Source organism: Amia ocellicauda, chromosome 20 (assembly GCF_036373705.1).
Source record: "Amia ocellicauda isolate fAmiCal2 chromosome 20, fAmiCal2.hap1, whole genome shotgun sequence".
Classification (NCBI taxonomy): domain Eukaryota; kingdom Metazoa; phylum Chordata; class Actinopteri; order Amiiformes; family Amiidae; genus Amia; species Amia ocellicauda.
In genome coordinates, this window is record NC_089869.1 from 11,381,813 (window position 1) to 11,401,281 (window position 19,469).

Genomic DNA, 19,469 nt, shown 5'->3' on the forward strand with positions numbered 1-19,469 from the left:
TTGTTTTTGTATTGCACATCTGGATTCCGGGAGCTGAACATCTGGCACGTCTTGCCATCGCTGCGGCCCAGCTCCACTCGGCGACCTCCGACCTCCGACCTCAGCCGCGATTCCTCGCTATTGGAGTCATTGGCTGGATTGGGATGGGATTAATGCACAAGCCAGGGAGACTAATTTAACAGAATTGACTTCAGCCCCTCTGTGTGTGTTTTGTCTGACGCAGCTGCTGTTGGTGGAGCGGGGACGTCAGGCCCGTGCCTGGCTCTCTGCTACTCCCTCCTACTTTGTCCCTGACGACACTACTAAGTGGGGGTTTAGATGCCTTTTTTTTTTCTCCCCTCATTGGCATAATTGCAGCTGGTTGAGATGCAGTGTTTCCCCCCCCCCCCCCCAAGCTTATTTCCCTGGCCACGGAGCTGATTGGACTTTGGGGATTAAGCACACTTAAAGTGCTCTATCGATGGCTTTGTGATGGATTTGAAATTCTGCCGCTCCCATTCGCACCCGCTCTCCAGTCAAATTTTATGCAGCTTTTTCAACGAGTCCAACATAGGGAAAGCATATTCCTTGTACTGCGGCGCCTCGGGTTGTTTGTCCACAGCTTGATGTAGGCCTGTTTGTTCCTGCCGGCGTTTGAGGGTAAATATGCATTCGAATGACTTAGGAATTAGATTGTAACCGAAGCCTTATTGTTGTCCTCAAAGGCTGGTGAATCTGGGATGTAAGAGCTCAAAAACCCTGCAAGCTGGAAATATTCGTAAAATGTCTGTAAAGTGTGAAATAGGAGGGATGTCTTTACACAAAGGGTAGCGGGTGTCTGGAACCAGCTGCCCCAGACAGTTGATTTAAATTGATTCTCTGGGATCTGTTAAAAATTAACTGGATGATCTCATCCAATCAATAAGCTGCAGGCAACCAAATGAGTCAGACTGCAAGGCTTCCTCTGATTTGTAAGCTTTTTGTAATGTTTATATGAATGTCATTCATGTGCAGTTATTTATAGTTTTTTTTTTTTCATATATAAATGCCATAGGCTGGATTCACCATAAAGCACATGTGTAACACCCCAACAATAACCAAAGTAGTCTCTGCTCATGGAATAAGACTGGAGATCTGCGGAGATAACAATTGAAATCAGTTCAGCTGTACATTCCTGACCGATCCGGTTTGACAACTCAGGCGGTTCAGTGCCTTGCAGGGGACCCGGTGTCGAAAAGTCTTATCGGCAGAAATACACTTCGGAATGAAAAACTACATCAACAACCCAAACAAAGATGAGACGAACGAACTGGCGAATTCGTGTCTGTACTAATTAGATTAACATCCCAAAAGACAAGCAGCCCCCCTAGTGGTTTCGCGGCAATGATTACATATGGAAGGCGGCTCGATGAGGGAGTAGGAGATGGTGGTTTCGAGGGGGGGGTTGATACTTTGTCACACTTGATTACAATTTAGATATCTACACCAGCTTTATCCCGATAAGTGTGACGAGATTCGAACGGCTGCACATATTTCGTATCAATAAATGTGAGGATGCGACGAAGCAGTGGACACACACTGAGCAAAAAAAGGTTGGGTAACAGAAGCAAACCCTCTCGATCGATCTGCTGACATCATCTGCTGTGTCTTAAGAAAGGAGAGGGAGTGCGGTCTGAGTGCAAGGGTCTGAGCAAGGAGGCGAATTGGGTCAAAGACACTGAGCCTTTGACAAGATTAGAGTGACCTCAAGTCACAGTGGCCCACTGTCGCCAGAGTGGAGAATCACTGCACATGTGACCACGTTCAGACTGACCCTCCACTTACCATTCCTGAGGCGGGGGAGGGAATGAAGCCAGGGGAGAGGGGACAGGGATCTTTTTGAGTTCCCTTCTGTCTCTGCTCTGTGACTCCACATCAGCAGTAAGCCTCAGCTGGTCACGGAGGCCAGTCAACGCTGTCGTAGTTTCAAATGTCAGAGAGGAGCCATGCTTTATTTGCTTTTCTTTTGGTTACGCACCACAGAGGACTTGTCTGATCTCCGGAAGATTATACCCTGCTCCTCCTGCTATAGCAACCAAAAGTGAACGTGGTATTCTCGATGAGATTGTGGCAGTATCAGATTGATCGCCATGGATGTGAATTCGGTAAAGTTAAATAAACAGTGTAGCACTTCAGAAGCAAGACCCACAACGGTTGGATGTTTTCATTCATTATAGCTTCTCTGTCGTGTCCAGAACAGAAGTGAACACTAGTCAACACCTTTTCTTGAGTTTCCTCGTTAAGGGGTTTCTAAAATGGGGTTTCAGTCATGATTCGATATCCGCAGCCTTTTTACCTGTTGAACTATCTCCTTTCAGATCTCTAAGCCTAATACAATAGCTGCCTCTAGGTATTGGCTTTTTAAACAGGAGCAGAACCCACACTGTCTTTGCTTGCCATTTCACATAATTATAAAAAGTCTCTGACCTTTGCCCCTTTACCTGTAGTACTTCCTTGATTGGCCTTGGCATGGAAAACTGCTCTTTCATTGGCTTCTGTGTGGAAACTCTGATTGGCTTCTGCTCAGCGTGATGGCGAGGGTCTGTGTAGTTTCAATCTGTCCCCTGAACGTCATGGCCAATCAGTCGCATCGTGTTTGAAGTGCACAGCCTGCTTGCCGAGAGCAGTCCCATCCCACCATACAGCACACCGTAGTTCCCGTTGTACCGGCAGACAATCGGCTGCATTGTCTCCCGAGACCTAAACACAAGCCGCATTCATGCCTTTCCCTTTGTAACCCAATGCATGCTTGTGAAGATCGCAGAAACATAGGGAGCAGTTCCTTTTAATGTTCTCTTCGAAGTGACTGGTCTTAACACTGCACTCTGTGTGAGAGTGTGTGTGTTTATATCAATGCCGTATTATAGCACTTTTCGACTACACGTGCCCAGGCTACTACAAAAGGTTGCCTGAGAATAAGTGTATGTACGGCACATGGAAATTGCAGTGTAAGATGTGTCCACCTCCGTTCTGTTAACTTGTTTGTGATAATGATGGTGAACCAGTGATCCCGTATTTCGCCCTGCGTGCAGCTCTGCAGCATTTTGCACAGCCCCACCTCTTGCACAGCTGCAGTACTAGTGGATTGAAGCAGCCCCTTATTGGGAATTTTGCAAGCCCCCTTTAGGCTTCTCCAGTCAGCAATACCATGAAACCCCTCTCCACACAGTGTGATCTGTGCAGGAGAACACACCGTTACAGAGGAGTTTCATTAATCTGATTAAGATGCATGTTAAAAAATATTTTTTGTACTTTTTATATATTTTTTTGTCTGTTCCCTTTAATGCTTGGTGTTTCTCCCCCCACTTTATCCCTCATACAAGGCTCTGCTTTGCATTTAATATTCTGTTTTCTGTATATGATTTATTACATTTATCTGTTTCTTCACTTTATAACACTGCATTTTGCAGATTTGGTTTGATTCACTTCTGCTCTTTTACATAAACAATGTCATTCAGTTTTATGGAAAGGAGAACTGATTGACCTGTCACCTTATTAAAGATTAAACCGGATCTTTGAAAAACAATTCCCTTGCTTTGTTTGCTTTAGTTTAGTTTCTCTTTTTCAGCGAGGAAGAAGGCAATACCCCTCAGTATGAAAAGGCAGTTGACATGTTGATGCCGCTGGTGACATTTTTAGGTTTTCTTCACTGTAGCTTAAATAAAGTCTTTCATTTCGCTGTCAACAAAGCATTGAATGAGTGTGGTGGGGGGGGGGGAGCTTTTTAAGCCAAAATAGGCATAACATGGAAAATGATGATATCTTATTAGTAATATTAGCATAGTACATCCCAAACCACCTATAACCACTTTGATGAAATTACCAAGCACTTATATGTCAGATCTCCACTAAAACGCATTTAATTATTGTTTATCTTTTCATGAAAACAATATCAAGCACTCCTTATGTGTAGCGTAGCTTGCTTTCAGTCCAGCGTCGTTGCTCTATTTCTGTGTGTTGTTGCTGAGTGTGACAGATAACGCTGCATGAGATAGGGAAATGCGCTCTCCCGTCAGTCATGCCCTGCAGTTCATTCTGCGAACAGGTACAAACGCAGGCAGATTCCTGTCCTGTACTGACTGTGGAGAAATGCGCAGCTGGAGTACAGTAGCGCCGTACTGGTTGAGCAGGTTGTTTTATCGCCAACATGCTTTTCGGTTTGCCGAGGCCGGGGGATTGGAATCCATGCACAGTTAATAGGGCGAGCTACAGTAGTCATCTCCCTCTCCAGACCACAGAAAGAAAAACACAAAATTAAAAACCCCTGCTAACGTGGGTTCTGTGACAGGAAGGTTTAGGATGTAGACCTGCAGCTTCTACCCGTTCCTTTTGGGTTTGCCGAACACACACCGGTGCTAGTAAACCCTGTAGCTTAGGAGCTGAGTAATTTGAAAGCAGAGTTACGCATTCCTCCTCCTCCCGAGTGATTCACACACACACACCGACGGATCCACTGCTCGCAAAAGGACCTTTTTCTCTTTTACGTGATGAACATTGTTCCCTATATTCATATGCTGGTTCTTATTTTGCTGGTTCATTGTCAAGACTCATGCCAGTCACCTTGTCTTACGTTTTCTCGCTCTTCTTTTCTTCCCCTGCAGATCATCAGAAACTGGAACGAGAGGCACGGATCTGCCGTCTGCTCAAACACCCCAATATCGGTGAGTGCAGCCTCTACGCTCTCCCCCCAACCCCCACCCCCAACACTCAGACCTGTGCAGCCAACTCGACGTGGGCTGCGAAGACTGACTTTACAGCTTTTAACTCCCCCGTGTGTCTGTGCGCTCCAGCTGTTTAGGGAACATACCAGTAACTTTCCACAGTTACCACCCTGCCATCATTATTATTTTCTTATTTGTTTATTTATGTAGAAGGATTCGCAACTTGTCACTCTCTGTGTTCTCGGTGTGGGTAGGGGTGGGGTGCGTCCTGCGTCTCTCAAAAGGCCATTTTGAAAGCAACACGGCAAACGCTACATTCCTAAATCTGTAACAACATGATTGGTTTACCAACCCTTTTCTTAAAACCTTAAAAAAACGACCACACAATACTAAAAATCAACAATAATTTAACCTGCTTTTATTTGTTTAAAACCTTGTAAGGAAAAAAGAGGTTTAATCTGAGCCTGACAGTAAAAGTTTGATGAATATAGCCCCAAGTGGTTCTGGCTTTTCTCTTCCCATGAGTCATGAGTCATTTCTGCTGTGTCATCACTATAACAATAACAATCATTCAGAGGCCTTATTTGTAGATTTATGTCTTTGAGACTTTTTGTAAGCCCTTTAGTGTACAAAGCCATGATAGCTATGGTAACAATTGAATGCAAATGCAGGTATTAGTGTCAGTGCTTGCTTAGTTCCAACGTCATTGTGGCATCAAGACACAGGATAAAACACAAATGCATTTCAAAGCTGGTGTTGCCGTGGTAGTTTATATTGCTAATTTAAATACACAAATGTATGGGTATGATTTGGGTATAAAATATCGCTTTTTGGAGCGTAGTCTGTAGTGATTCAAAAACATGCAAATAGTCTCGCTAAAACGCAGCAGCGTCGCTATGGAGAGACACTGCGAACTTCAGCAATGTCTTCTGCTCACTAACCGAGGTGCGGGGCTTGGTAGAAGAGGCTGTTCTTTTTTTTTTTGTGAAACGCTTTGCGAAAACAACGTGGGACATGAAAGCAAATGGGCAAACTGAGCCATAAATAATGGTGGTTAACAATGGTTTATTAGGTGGTTAGAAATCGGAAAGAAACCCATGAGTAAGATCCCGGGATATGACTCAGCTCAGACAATTAGTAACAGTGCTTTAAAATACATCTATAAAATAAACCGCTGTTCCTATTAACCCCCTAACAATCTCAAGGCAAAGACTGATGGCAACTGGCGCACTCTAATCCTGGTAATGGACCAATCCCGCAAGGCATTATGGGTCACCCTTAAATGAAAACATTCATACCGACCGGAAAACGTTTCCTGCCCGCTCAGTTAAGCAGGTGCTTTTCTAAACGGAGTGATTTGCAGATCATTTGCATGCTCTTCAGCCCTCAAAGACCAGCGCTGCCTTAATTGGACAAGTGACGGGCTCAATTGATAATAACTGATACGTTCCCAGCCTGTTAGAAATTAGGTGACGTGTAAAATTTGGGAAGGGATTGCAAATTCCAGCTCGATACGAAAACCCATTCAAAATAAAAACGCAAAAAATCCACAACCACAAGCTGACATCCTATCGAGCCCGCCCGCGGTGAGTTTGAGTTTCCCCTTTGTGGTCTGTTTGTGTGTCTCTGGTGTGCCAACCACCTGGCTGGCACTGCCTACTAAATCTAGAGGAGGAAGATGATCATACGCAAATCGCAAAGGCAGCTAACTGATGCAGAGGGGATTTGCATTGTATGGCTGTGTGCGTGTGAAGGGTGGTGCCAAACCATTGTATGCAAATCCCAGGGAAATGCTGCTCTGTGACACCGCACTGTAAGACCTGGCTGGGCTACTGTTGACTGAACCCTGCCCAGGCTGTGGATTGAGCTTGTTCAGGCCTTTTATTTAACATTGATTATTTATACACGAGAGAAAACCATCAACAATTAAAGCATTTCTAGCACTGGGCCCAATCTGACCAGGAGGCTGGTTTAGTGGCAGCTTCCTGTCCTGAAATTGGAGGTAAAGAGATGGAGGTGAAGAGAAATAAAGACGAGAAGAAAATACAAGTTCAATAGAGAGAGTAGGAGAGGAAGCTAAATTGTGAAGGAGAAGGAGAAGACCAGGCAAAGGGGAAATGTGTAAGGACAGTCACATCACCCGGTGGACACCAAATGGGAAGCCTCCTCGTCTTAAAGATCTATGGGTGAGCCTGATTTTTGAGGTGGACTGAGAGAGGGAAGGATGGAGAATGAGAGAGAGACGGAGAAAGAGAAAGGAAAAAAGATGGAGAGACAGAAAGGGAGAGATCCTGCCTATAAATAGCCCCCGCAAGTGAGTGGTGCGGGGGTGATGGAGGCAGGCTTGTGGCAGGGGGTGCCGCGTGGGTGGCATCAGAAAACCGGAGAAAACAAGTAATTAAAAATCTGCATGGCGCATCACCGGAGATGCAGTCCTCTCCGTTCCACTTCCCCTTGCATCCAGGAACCTTGATCTCCGGGAAGATGTTCAAACACGCCCTCGGGATGAAAGGAACCCAACTTCAGCAAGTTTGGAGTTGAAGAATTGTGGCCAAGATCGTATTAGGGTGCCTCAACTAATACAAAAGGGTGCACTGCATTTTCCCTTTTGCCTCTGGACTGTCTGAGAACCTTCATCTTGTTTCCATTCCAGGGTCATTCTGTGTGTTTGCTTTCTTTCATCTAGCACTTAATTCCACAACAACATCTGTCTCTCATCCTCAAAAGGTTCTCCTCTAGTGCTTTACTGCCACTCCCTACACACACACACTCTTCCACCTTCCCCCATCTCTCTCTTTTTCTTAACCAGTCGCCAGTCCCCTGTCACTGCTTCGTGCTCTCTCTGTTTCACTCTCCATCCCTTGTCTTTATTTCTTGAAGGCCTCCGTGCCCCTACCCTGCCCCCCTCTGTCCTCTGGTATTCGTTTGCCGTGTCCTGGTTTGCTCCCTGTCCCCCCAGGCTGGCTCCCGCTCTCTCGCCTCACCTCACCTCGTACTCAGAGGGACAGCTTGTCGTGTTTTCTGCTTGGACTGCAGAAAATCTCTGAACGAAGGGAGCAATCGAGAGAACGGAGAGCTGAGAGAGCGCGCAGTGCACATGGCTGGGGGCAGACTGGCCTTCTTGCCACTGACTCACTGCTCGCTCTGCTCTCTCTGCCCGCCTGCCTGCCTGTGGGCATCTCTACCTGTGCTGAGTCCTCTCCATGCTTCTGTGCCCAAACAGACTCTTTTGCCCGAGCACTGACTGTCTTGTCATTGTATGTTGAGTGGAGGTGCCGTAACTTTTATCTGCATAGAACAACAATGCCCAGTATAGCTCCATGGCGTGGACAGATTTTCTTTTTATGCCAACTGCCTGAGCAAAGGAAAATGCTGCAGAGCTGTAATAAAATAAGCACTCTCATGGATTTGGATTTTCATTATTGTTATTTTAATTTGTGGAAAAACACCTAGCACAAAAGTGAGGAGGCAACACCAAGTCGTTTTCTGCATCATTCTGCCATCACTGATATTTATAAAATCGTGCGCGGAGTAGCTTGCGGAAATCAGGACTTAAAATAACTGCTGCAAGTGGGCTCTTGTTGTTGTTTTTAATCAGACCTTTATCTGTCTCTGCTGATACGAGCTGAAAGCAGCTGGATGTCAATGTATCCTATCGCTGATGCTGTCTATGCTGTTCCCTCCAACAGCTCGAGATGTGGTCCTTCTCTGTTCCCCCTTGCTCACCCTTCGGTTTCACTCTGCCTGCCTATTCTCAGGCGTCAAGGCACTGGTTCTCAGGAGGTTTCAGCGTTGCTCTCCTCCTTTCCCTGCTAGTTGATGCCCAAAAGTGTGCGTCTGCATGTTCGTACTTTTAGCCAACCATTTCAAGCAGTTCCCTGGGTGTGTTAATTTCCTCGCTGTAGTACTTGTATTCTCTCATGGTGCCCTTTAGGCATGACCTGTGACCTTAAAGCTCTGAGGAACCATGTCACCAGCCCTATTTTGCTCTACCTTTTCTCAAAACTGAAAAGATCAAATTAATTAAAAAAACGGCCTGCAGCTTTGAGTGATTGTCCAGCTTCCCCCCCTCGTAGTGAGCAGGAGAGACGTGGTCCAACCTTGAATTACTACAGCAGTGTCTGGAATGCAGTAATGCTGTAGGATTTTGTTCAGCAACTGCGCCAGCATGTGCTGGCTGGGGACAAGGAGCAGTATAAATAGCCGAATTCCTGCTCTTCCAAATCGTCTGCGCGCTTTACACATACAGTGCCTGTCATGTTTCGACTCTGCGCGTGGCTCATTAAATGTCCTCTTTTTCTCGAGGTGACGTTTCTCTTGCTCTGCAGGGCACTGGGTGTGGATTGGCTTGAAGGATTTGTGAGGTATGGCAAGTATTGTAGGGCGTGTGTGGCGTGGGGAATGCATTGTCAGCTGGCTCAACTCACCACACATCCCTGTACTGCAAAAAAAGGCCCCTACGGTGCAAGCCAAGGCACTGTGCCGACATCAGCGCCTGGCTAAGTTGTACGCCAAGCCACACAGTCGCTGCAAATGTCTGCAAAGCTGCACCCTCTGCAATACAGCATTTGCCAACACAACACCAGCTACTCCCATGTGGCCCTGTGGGAGCTTAAATGAAACCTCTATATTCTCTCTCTCCCTCTCTCTTTTTCTCTTTCCCTCTGTCCCCCTCTTCTCTCTCTGTCTCTGTCTCTGTGTCTGTCACCCCTCTAGAGGTGCAGCTACCGAGAAACGGGAGCCTGTTCCCAAATTCTGTCCTCTCCTCCATGTCCCTTTTTCCTGTTGTCATTCATTTAAGAAAGTGTCCCTTGTGTCTCTCCACCAAAAAATAAAAAAAATGAATTAATTAGCCTGTCATGATCACTGAGACGTACTTTGAAAACACACTCTCTTTGACTGAAGTGAACTTGCTTTAGGTCTGCTTAGTTCCCGTCGCTGAGTGCAAGGTCGGACAGGGAGCCCGTGGTCAGATCCAGCTCTTACTAAAACCCGCATATTAAATCTTCCAGCTCTGTTATTTAAACCTCCTCTGGCATGTATGTTTCCATTATCGGGCACTTTGCGAGTGGGGGGTTAGTGTAAGTATCAACAGTGTTTATTGTACTGTGGTTACGTAGGATATGCAAAACAGAGGTGTTACATCACTTTCTCTCAAGGCTCAGGGTTGGAGCTGTGCGCACACACTGACCAAACCTGTTTCTCTCTTGCAGTACGACTCCACGACAGTATCTCCGAAGAAGGCTTTCATTACCTCGTTTTTGACCTGTGAGTATCCTCTGTGATGGCCCACTCCACACTCCACTGCTCTCTGCTACCACCTCCACCCCCAGAGGGAACCATCTGGGCCACTAAGGTCTCCACAGTCCAGTTAACCACTGGGCCGGACTCTCACACTCAGATGTAAACAATAGGCCACACAATTTCCTGTCCAGGCCTTTCTATATATATAAAAAAGTAGGCCCTCCCTTCCCACCATCCTGTCCTCAGGCCAAAGAAATATAAAATGTCTGACCATGCCCCTTCACACACACCCCTTCTTTGTGTTTAACAATTCGATAACATTTACTCCCTTTCAAAGCCTTTTATCTCATCATAACCCAGGGAAACCGGACTGTCTTATCTATTTTCATATTTTATGAGCTGCACTCTTTAACTGGCGAACCAATATGTTAAATTGAATTTTAATTGTTGTTTTAACTCAATTTCCGTTCGGGGCAGTTCATTCTGTGCAGGATAATAAGCTTGCAACTGGTGTGGGCTAACGTACTCGGCAGGAGCCTGCAGCTTTGTCATACTTGAAACGAATCAGACCGCAATGTTACCATCTCCCCGCAGGAGCTCCTTTAGGCCTCACTTCTGTCCCCTGACACCCTGCGACACCCTTTCTCGGAAAAGTGTCGAGTCACTGTGTTCACGGCCTGCTTGTTTTGTCTCCGCAGTGTTACTGGTGGCGAGCTGTTTGAAGACATTGTCGCCAGAGAGTATTACAGTGAAGCTGATGCAAGGTGGGCACTGAAATTTACTGTTGCTATGGTTACCCCATTATTGCCTGCAGTGTGCAGGTCAGAGCTGTGGGAGATGTGTGCGATTTATAATACACACCAACACACACACACACACACACACACGACAAACAGACACAACATTCAAGATGATAGTCAAATCCAGGTTTAATTGTTAATCCCACTATTTGAAATCCAGTCCTTTATTGACAGCTAAATAATGTGTTGCAAAGAGAAATATGTGACTGGAGGTTTACCTAAAGTAGAAGTTACTTCAGCATTCTGGAATGGAGAATTGATTTTAATGGGCTTACCAGTTCCCTTTGCACTTTGACCTCTGATGCTAGCTGTTCAGTGTGCACTTCTGTCCTGCCCTTTGGAAACTAGCCTCCAGCTCTCAGTGCTCAGGTAGGTTAGCCTCGGTGGGCAGAGTAGACATCGTAGGGCCCTGGACTGCAGCAGGAGTCTCGGAGAAGCTGAAAGTGCTTGAAGGATTTTGGGGGCCAGCTGTGTCAGAACATGGAGGCGGATAGAGCAAGCAGTATTACTGAGTCACTTCTACAACCGATACACACGGATTAACATGAGAATTGTTGTTGTTTTTTCGTTCTACACAGTAGAATATCTTCACATGAACGATTTGCACTGGCTTTCACTTGAATAACTTCTTCCCAAATGTCACCCAGTAGATTGTGTCTGTATGGAAGTGGGGAGCAAACTGCGCACACATTTTTCGGTGCAAGAAGCTCACATTATTAGCCGCTATGAAAATTTTAATGGTTGTGTGTGCCATGCATGAATAATAATAACAGATGGAGTTTTCAGCTGGAGTAGGTGTTGAGTGTAGCTTTGTAATGTGAAAACATGTTTGTATAACTGAGTTTTACTATAAAATGTTTTCTTCCATTGATATTAATTGTATATATCATGTGCAAATTGTTTTTGTTTTTAGCAATAATCAGAGCATCCTCCAAATAAATAAATTAGTCACTGGAAAGCCGTTTCTTTGACTTGGGGGTCTGTGTGAGTGAGTGTGTGAGCGTTGATGCGCGTTAGCCAGATTGAATTCAGATGTGTTGTCATCTGAAAGTGTTATTTAATCACAGGATCTGTTTGGCTCTGAGCTGAGTAATGTCACCCCCATTTGCATGAATTAGGCAGCGGCAGTGTGGCCCCCTCGACGCAGAGATTGGGGGCGCTGTCTCGGTGGCGCCTCCACGCGCTGGAGCCCGGCCCAGAACAACGCACAGGAGGGGGCCGCGGTATCACAGAGGGGGCGTGATGCCAGATACTGCAGGCGTTTTCCCAACATTATCTGTGCTGCTGTAGACAATGGTCGACTTAAGGTGGATTGGAGATGAGTTTATTGTCAACTGCACCAGCTGAACTTGACGATATTGCTTAATGTGATGGGATCCCCTTTGGGCGGTTTGAACGGACACCAATGCATGATTAAGGCCGTGTTAGAGATCTGCATAGTTCTGTCATATTAGAATGAGCAGCCTTGACTTTGAATACCACAGAAACGCACAGCAGGCACAAATGCATCAGTGCCTGGTAGACTTGTTCAGAGGCAAAGAAAAATCAATCTGTAGGGTTATTTTTGGAGCCCTGAGATAGATGCAAAGGGACATTTTCAGTGCAAATACAGGATGTACAAAATAAAGGCAAGAATGAATGCCTAGCATGATGCATGTGGACTGCATAGGGGGGATAAGTGAATTGTATGTTACTACGTTTTCCTTTTTGTTTGCTGGTGTATTTTGGTTTTCTCAAGTCACACACAAAGGTGGCAGGAGTCCTCTCACCAGTTAAACGTTTCCATGAGAACAGCGTGGACCTGGGGCCGCTCCCAGTGTCGGTGTAGAGGCAGCGAAATAAATCATTATGAATGGAGGTGGATGTGTGCAAAAGAGAGAGAGAGGAAACAGAACGCCTGTGCCTTCTCCCTCCCAGCCTTGTGGAGTCCCAGTGCTGCGCCCAGGGTTGCTGTCGAGACTTGAGTGCGAGCAAGAAACGGAGACGGTCGCCTGCTGTCTCACAGAGCCAGAGTTCTCTCCACCCAGCCACCAGCCTCAGCCCCTCCCCACCAACTGCCATTACAGAGATGCAGGCCTCTAAACAGATTCTGAACAAGAAGGGTCTCTGTAGGGCAGGAGCACAGCCATCTCAGTGGAAGGACCATTATGAAATCCTAGCAGAAAGCGAACTTAATTTGGATGTTTATCACGTCCTACTCCGTTCTCTCCTGTTTCTCTAGAGAACAGGTGGGGGGAATGCAATCCTTAAAATACAAGATGTACAAGATACATTTCCCAAACTGAGGTTACTCATTCATTTGTATTTTTCCAGAGAATGAGGAGAAAGGGAGGATTAGATGACAGTACGCTTCCCATAGTGGCCTTTGTTTTCTGTGGAGGGAAGGGAATTAACATTGAGTTGTTAAATTGTCTGCAGGAGAAGGAAGGAGAGAGAGAGAGAGAGATTTTTAATTAGATTTTAGACCTTTATTTTAAACTAACTACACTAAAAACAAACTAGAAACACATAAAAACGCATCCCATTCTAAAAACCCTCAATAAAAAACACTACACGTGCTACCAATAAAAGATTCAAATGAATAAAACCAGTTGGTTGGAGTGTTCAATGTCAATGGCACAGAGGGCCCCCCCGACCCCCCACATCCGCAGAAAGGCGTCCAGGTCTCCCGTCAGGCTGTAGAAGTTGTTATCCAGTCGCACTCTGGAGCGCACGAGAGACCTGAAGAGGGAGAGGCACACTGCTGCTGCACACGCTCAGACCGACTTCTTCTACTGCTCAGGATAGCCAGCTTAGCCTACCCCACTAGAAAATGTGCTAATTGACAAACATGTCTGTGGCTCTGCCTGTACTGCACTCCTAAAATAAGCACCGTACGAGAGAAAAAGAGGCCCAGCTGCTTGAACAGCCCCTCCAGCGTGGTGAACAGTGGCTCTAATGTAAGGCAGTGGCAGAAACAGTGAAAAAGTGTCTCTCTCCCCCAGCAGTGGGGGCAGGCGTCGCTCCCACGGGGGTCCAGTGTGTGTGCACAAAAGAGTTTGTTGCGACGACGCCATGCAGAAGCCTCCACCGCAGGTCTGTGGAGAGCTTGGGGAGCGGGGGCTTGTATAGGCTCCTCCAGGCAGGGCAGGCATCCTCCCCCAGAGCCAGGTGCTCACTCCAGGGGGTGTCGGGGAGGGGCTTCAGCTGCTAGTGGTGGTAGAGCTCCTGGCGCTGGGCTGTGGAGACAGACGCACTACACAGACTGTGAGGCAAAAGAAGGTGGCCTGAGGAGCTGGGGGGAACTGAGAGACACAGAAGCACAAGGGGAAAGACAGGGTCGGGGTCCTGGGGCTAGCAGCACTGCGTGAGGGCCTGGGAGAGCCGCTCCACAGCACCTATGGGAAGGGCGATCTGCACTGCTCAGAGAAGTCTGGCTATGACTCTCAGTGACAGCACACACAGCCTGGCAGCCAGGCTGTCGTCACCAACCCACTGGCCCTTTAAAATCCAACAAATCTCCCAGCCGGTTCACGCTGACCTGAAGCTGCTGGAGAGCAGGAGTGGGCAGTTAAACACGGGGTTCCACCGCAGTGGCTCCTAACAGCCAATACAGACTGCTGCCCCCCACCCTCCCTACCCAGGGAGAAGCGCTGCCACACCTTTAGAATCAGACAATAAAAACCAGGAAGGGAAGGAAGGATTAGGGAATCCAATCCTGGGTGCTTTTTTCAATCCCAGGATTTCAGGATTGTTGTTTTTAAAATCCAGGGATCCCGGGATTAAAAAGAGCTTCCCAGCTAACACACATATTATTACTTTGCTGCAACATTGTGTATTAGCTGGGTCATTTTCAAATGTAGTGATAATTATAATGCCACCAATAGAATCAACGAAAACAACAAAACTAATAGCCTATTGTTTTCTTAAATACGTTAACGTTTTTATTTATGTATCACGTCATGGATTGCACTGAATGTTAAACAGATTGTTGTACTACTAAATAGCCTAGAGTCTTGGAGATGAGAAAAACACATTATTAGATGAACTATAATGTAGGCTATATAGAACAGCCATTATGCACTAGAATAAGCCATGCTTTTATGTAACAATCGAGAAAACATAGTTAAGGCGTGAAATTAGACAAATGCACATTTGCACACAAAACAGTCACAAGCACTACACTACTACTACTACTACTACACTAAAACATACACTGGGCAGTTAAACATTTTATACGATAGGCCTATAGAACGAAGAAAGCTAAAGCTAAGTCTATTGCCTCTTTTAGACCATTGTGTATATTGTGTACAGAACACATGCGGCTAAAATCCGATTTCCGTCTCCGCACAGGTTTGGTAGAGTTGACATCAAAAAGTTAATGTTAATTGCAGGTACAGCCCCGTCCCCCTGCGCTTTCACGCAGCTCATGAACTTTAGCTGCCCCTTTAAAGCTGGAGTCTGCGAGACCTCAGCAGTGCCTTCCTCTGCTGATCGAAGCTGTTCTGTAACGGCCATGAACAGCCGCCTCCTGGCCTTCATATAGGAGCACAGAGTCCTCGACAGCAGCCAGATTGGCTTCCTACCCAACCACCGCACTGCCGACCACATCTACGCCCTGCATTCCCTGAGCAGCCAGCACAGCCACCACACATAGAAAGGGAAGATATTTGCCTGCTTTGTCAACTTCAAAGAGGCATTCGACTCAATCTGGCACCCCTGCCTGTATCTGAAGCTCCTCCAGAGCGGCATCGGGGGGGGGGGCGTACGATGTGATCAAATCCATGTACACAGGCAGTAAGATCAGCGTGAAGGTGGATACCAGGAGGACTGAAGCCTTCGCTCAGGGCCGAGGGGTGAGGCAGGGCTGCAGTCTGAGCCCCACCCTGTTCAACGTATACATCGACCAGCTGGCCAGAGAGCTACAGCAAGGCCCCTGCCCCGGACTGACATTGGATGACACCCAGGTCAAGTGCCTCCTGTGTGCAGACGACCTGGTGCTCCTGTAACCCACAAAGCAAGGGCCTCAGCAGCAGCTGGACACACTGCAGTGCTACTGCAGAGCCTGGGCCCGGGAGGTCAACATGGACAAAACTAAAATCCTGATCTTCCAGAAAAAAGCCAGGATTTAAAACAGAAAAGACAATTTCACCCTAAACAGCACCACAATAGAGCACACAGCCAGCTACACCTACCTGGGCCTGCTAATAATCGCCTCAGGCAACTTCACCCTCGCTGTCAAGACCCTCGCTGTCATAGCACACAGGGAGTACTACACGATCAGGAAGAGGATCAGCTCCCTGAGCCCCTCGGTGCCGGTGTGGACGAAGCTCTTTGACAGCATGATCCTGCCCATGCTGAGTTCTGCAGGAACGTTGTGAAGGTGCCGGCCTCTGGGCTGTGCAGTGCAGAAGAGAGCCCTGAAATACTAGCTGCACCTGAAACACAGCAGCCCAGAGACCCTCCAGCACAGCGCCCTGAGGCAGCAGGAACGCACCCCCCACACAGACACCCTCGGCCAGCTGGCCCTGAGACTCTGTGCCCAGAGCCACACCGACCGCACAGAGCTGCTGAGCAGCCCAGGCAGGAGACAGCCCCCCCAGCTCCAGCACATCACTGCGGCTCTGCACTGCAGCTACATCGAGCACTGGGCTGAACAAACCAAACAGCAGAACAAGCTGGAGTGCTACAAGGCCCTGGGCAGAGGAAACACCTCGGCAGACTACCTGACTCTGGTCACAGACCCCAAGTAGAGACGCACTCTGACCAGGTACAGACTGAGCGACCACAGCCTGGAGGTGGAGACTGGAAGGAACAGGCAGACCTGGACCCCCAGAGACAGACAGAATCCCCAGATTTGCCAACAGAGTCCCCCAGCTCAGCACAGAGGCGAGGCTCAGAGTGGTGCTGGGGGAGCACAGAGACTGCGCTGTGATCGCTGCAGAGTACATCACAGCCTGCTACAAGGCCAGAGAACTGCAACCATGTCTCCAAACCAACAACACAGCACATTAATCATGTAAATTATATGGAAAATGTAAATAACCCAATATTTTATTTTTGTAAAGCTTTTTACAAAATACTTGTGTGTAAACATCTCATGCCAATAAAGCGCTTGTTTTGAATTTGAGAGAGAGAGAGAGAGATAGAGAGAGAGACCTGCTTGTTGCTCTGGGCTCCAGTGAACGTGTTTTGGAAAGGAATGCAGTATTCAGATTTTGCCAAATTTGGACAAGAAAGAAAAGGTTTTCTACTGATTACTGCATAAGAAAACATTTGAAGAATATTTTAAGAATTGTACCCTCCTTCCTCTCTCTCTCTCTCTCTCTCTCTCTCACACACACGCTCTCACACACTCTCACTCTCTTGCTCTCTGTGTGTATGTGTCTGTCTGTCTGTCTGTCGTAGTCCAACCAGCTTCATCTGTGCTGCTGTGTGATTGGATTAGTTTTTTGTGGGAGGCGTAGGAGATGTTTACGAGCGGTTTAAAGAGACTAAAACCAAGCCTGTTATAGGGAGCCAGCAACCCCCTCTCCCTCTCTCCTTCTTTCTTTCTCTCTCTCTCTCTCTCTGTGCAGCTGACTCTATGACTACTTTGCAATAGCGTTATCAGAGGGGCAGAGTACCTTCTGAAAGGTCGCCAATGGTACAGCGGCATGAAAGTTTTCCTAAGTGTTTCACGTCCCCTTTCCTTGTGCTTTGAAGTGGCTGGTAGTCCTCAGTAATGACATCACACGCACGGAGCTCCGAACAGAAAGTAGTGCCTTTTGAAATGGTGTCAAATTAGCCTTTTAAAGTTATGACATGGGTCTACAAATGGAGTCGTAGTAATATGCTTTAAAAAGGGAGAATGTCAGACAGTTCGCTTTTGTACTGTCATGTTTTTTATTACGTGAGGTTAAAAAGGGGATGCTGACAGACACTTTCTGGCCGCTAGATGTAGGCCGTTGACTCTCGACTAACTATAACATGAAATTTTAAAGTGAACTGCTGATTGTTGCGCCGAAAGCAAGAGTGCCTCAATACGTCACCGTTTGAACTGCAAACATGAATGCTGGAATAGACCATTATAATCCCATACTGCGCACTGCCATTATGAATGTGAATAAGGAAGGTATCACACAGCTCTAAGACATTTACCATTTACCACGGTATTACCGCCCCACAGCAGCAGTGTGGTGGCACAGTGGGAATACAAGGTCAATGGCTGTCAAATTGCCCTCCACAATTACAATGGTAAGTGGTGGTTAACCCTTCGGTATTGGCGCTGGTAGTGCTCTGAGCTCTGAAGGCAAGGACAGGGCCGCCTGAGTGAGATGGATGCTTTGAATGTGTGGGGGATTGTGGTTAGGCCGGCAACGTTGTTAGGACATTTCTTCTGTCATAACTAAGCTGGAAACCTAAGCCAAGGCTTACACTGTAGATATAGGAGCCCCGTCACATTGAGATGGGCAGTGGTAATAGGCTGGTGACAAAATGCCAAGCGCAAACGCCGCAGTAACTGGCAGCTTGTGTCTGATGCTGATATTAGGTCATATTGGTGCTGTACTAAAGCTGAACTTTAGTGTACTTTTATCACAATGGGAATTTCCAGGTAGACACACTGAGCTGAGCCCTGAAAATGTTGTCCAGCTCTGTGTCCAGTTTCCTGTGGCTGCTTATATATTAATAAAGAGTGCTGGCAAGGACTCGCCTTTTAATTTTAATGTTTTTGCTCCCCACAGCCAGTGTATCCATCAGATCCTGGAAAGTGTCAATCATATCCACCAGCATGACATCGTGCACAGGGACCTCAAGGTGAGTACCCATCGCCACGGCAACCCAATAGATTAAGACTGCATCACTCGTCACCCTGGCAACGCACTGCGTCACTTTTCCAGCAGCCTCCTTCACCGGGGACTGATTGCTTTCTGATAGAAGGCAATAAAAGACCTCTTTCTGGTGCTAAAACCCTTCTCCCGTAAGGCTCTCGCGTTCGGAGAGGCAGACAGGGCCTCTAATTAAACGCGTGTACGTATTAGTGCTGAAAGGCTCGCGTTCGGCTCGCCCAGGCGTCTGCCTCCGGTTCATGCAATGTCTGGTCGTTGGTGCTACAGAAGCGTCTCTTCCCTCCCTGCGTTTCATCTGTAATTCCCCACGATCATGGTCTCCAGCCCTAATCCCCTATCAATATTCTCCCTCCAGCACCCTCGGCTCTCACCACAGGCAGGGAACCAAAAAAATAACAGGATCAGGTGTAATGAGCTGCAGGCTCCTGATATAATCTAGATGATGGATCTTCCCTGTTTTGTTTTTGTTTGTTTTTACTTTTAACTGAACGACATCCCTATGAATATATTCTAATGCTCATCTGCTGCATCAGTAGCTCTGAGTGCACGAGCCCTGCAGATCTTAACACCTGAGAGAGGTCACGTCCGCCCGCCCATCACTCTGGCATGTGAGCTGATGGGGAGATATGGCAGGCGGTTGCCAAGGCGACGCATGACAGCACAGAATGCACCAGGCCCGGGAACTGCAGGGGACTCATTATGTCACCTTTAATTCATCACGGCGGTGACATCGCTCCACACACGCCACGGAGGGACGGGAGAGAGGGCAGCGCACTCCTCAAAAAATGGCCCCCAAGGTCACCCCCTGCCCTGGCAAACACACATGACACACAGACACACTTATCACATCCACAGCAATGGACCACTTTCTTTGCTGCTTCTTCCAGCTCCCTCCCTCCCAGTGGGGGTCTCTCTCGGTCCCTCCCTCCGCATGTGTG

At 47.3% G+C, this 19,469-nt stretch overlaps 1 protein-coding gene across 10 annotated transcripts in view; it reads left to right on the top strand.

The window, feature by feature from the left end:
• The window catches only part of LOC136715666 (calcium/calmodulin-dependent protein kinase type II subunit gamma), a 97,905-nt gene that overhangs the window by 39,622 nt on the left and 38,814 nt on the right, over positions 1–19,469 (top strand). For all 10 annotated transcript variants that reach the window (XM_066693009.1, XM_066693007.1, XM_066693011.1 and 7 more), the window contains exons 3-6: positions 4,620–4,679; positions 9,893–9,947; positions 10,622–10,687; positions 18,427–18,499. In XM_066693009.1, coding sequence (XP_066549106.1) covers positions 4,620–4,679; positions 9,893–9,947; positions 10,622–10,687; positions 18,427–18,499 — 254 coding nt within the window. The remainder of the gene's footprint in view (positions 1–4,619; positions 4,680–9,892; positions 9,948–10,621; positions 10,688–18,426; positions 18,500–19,469) is intronic.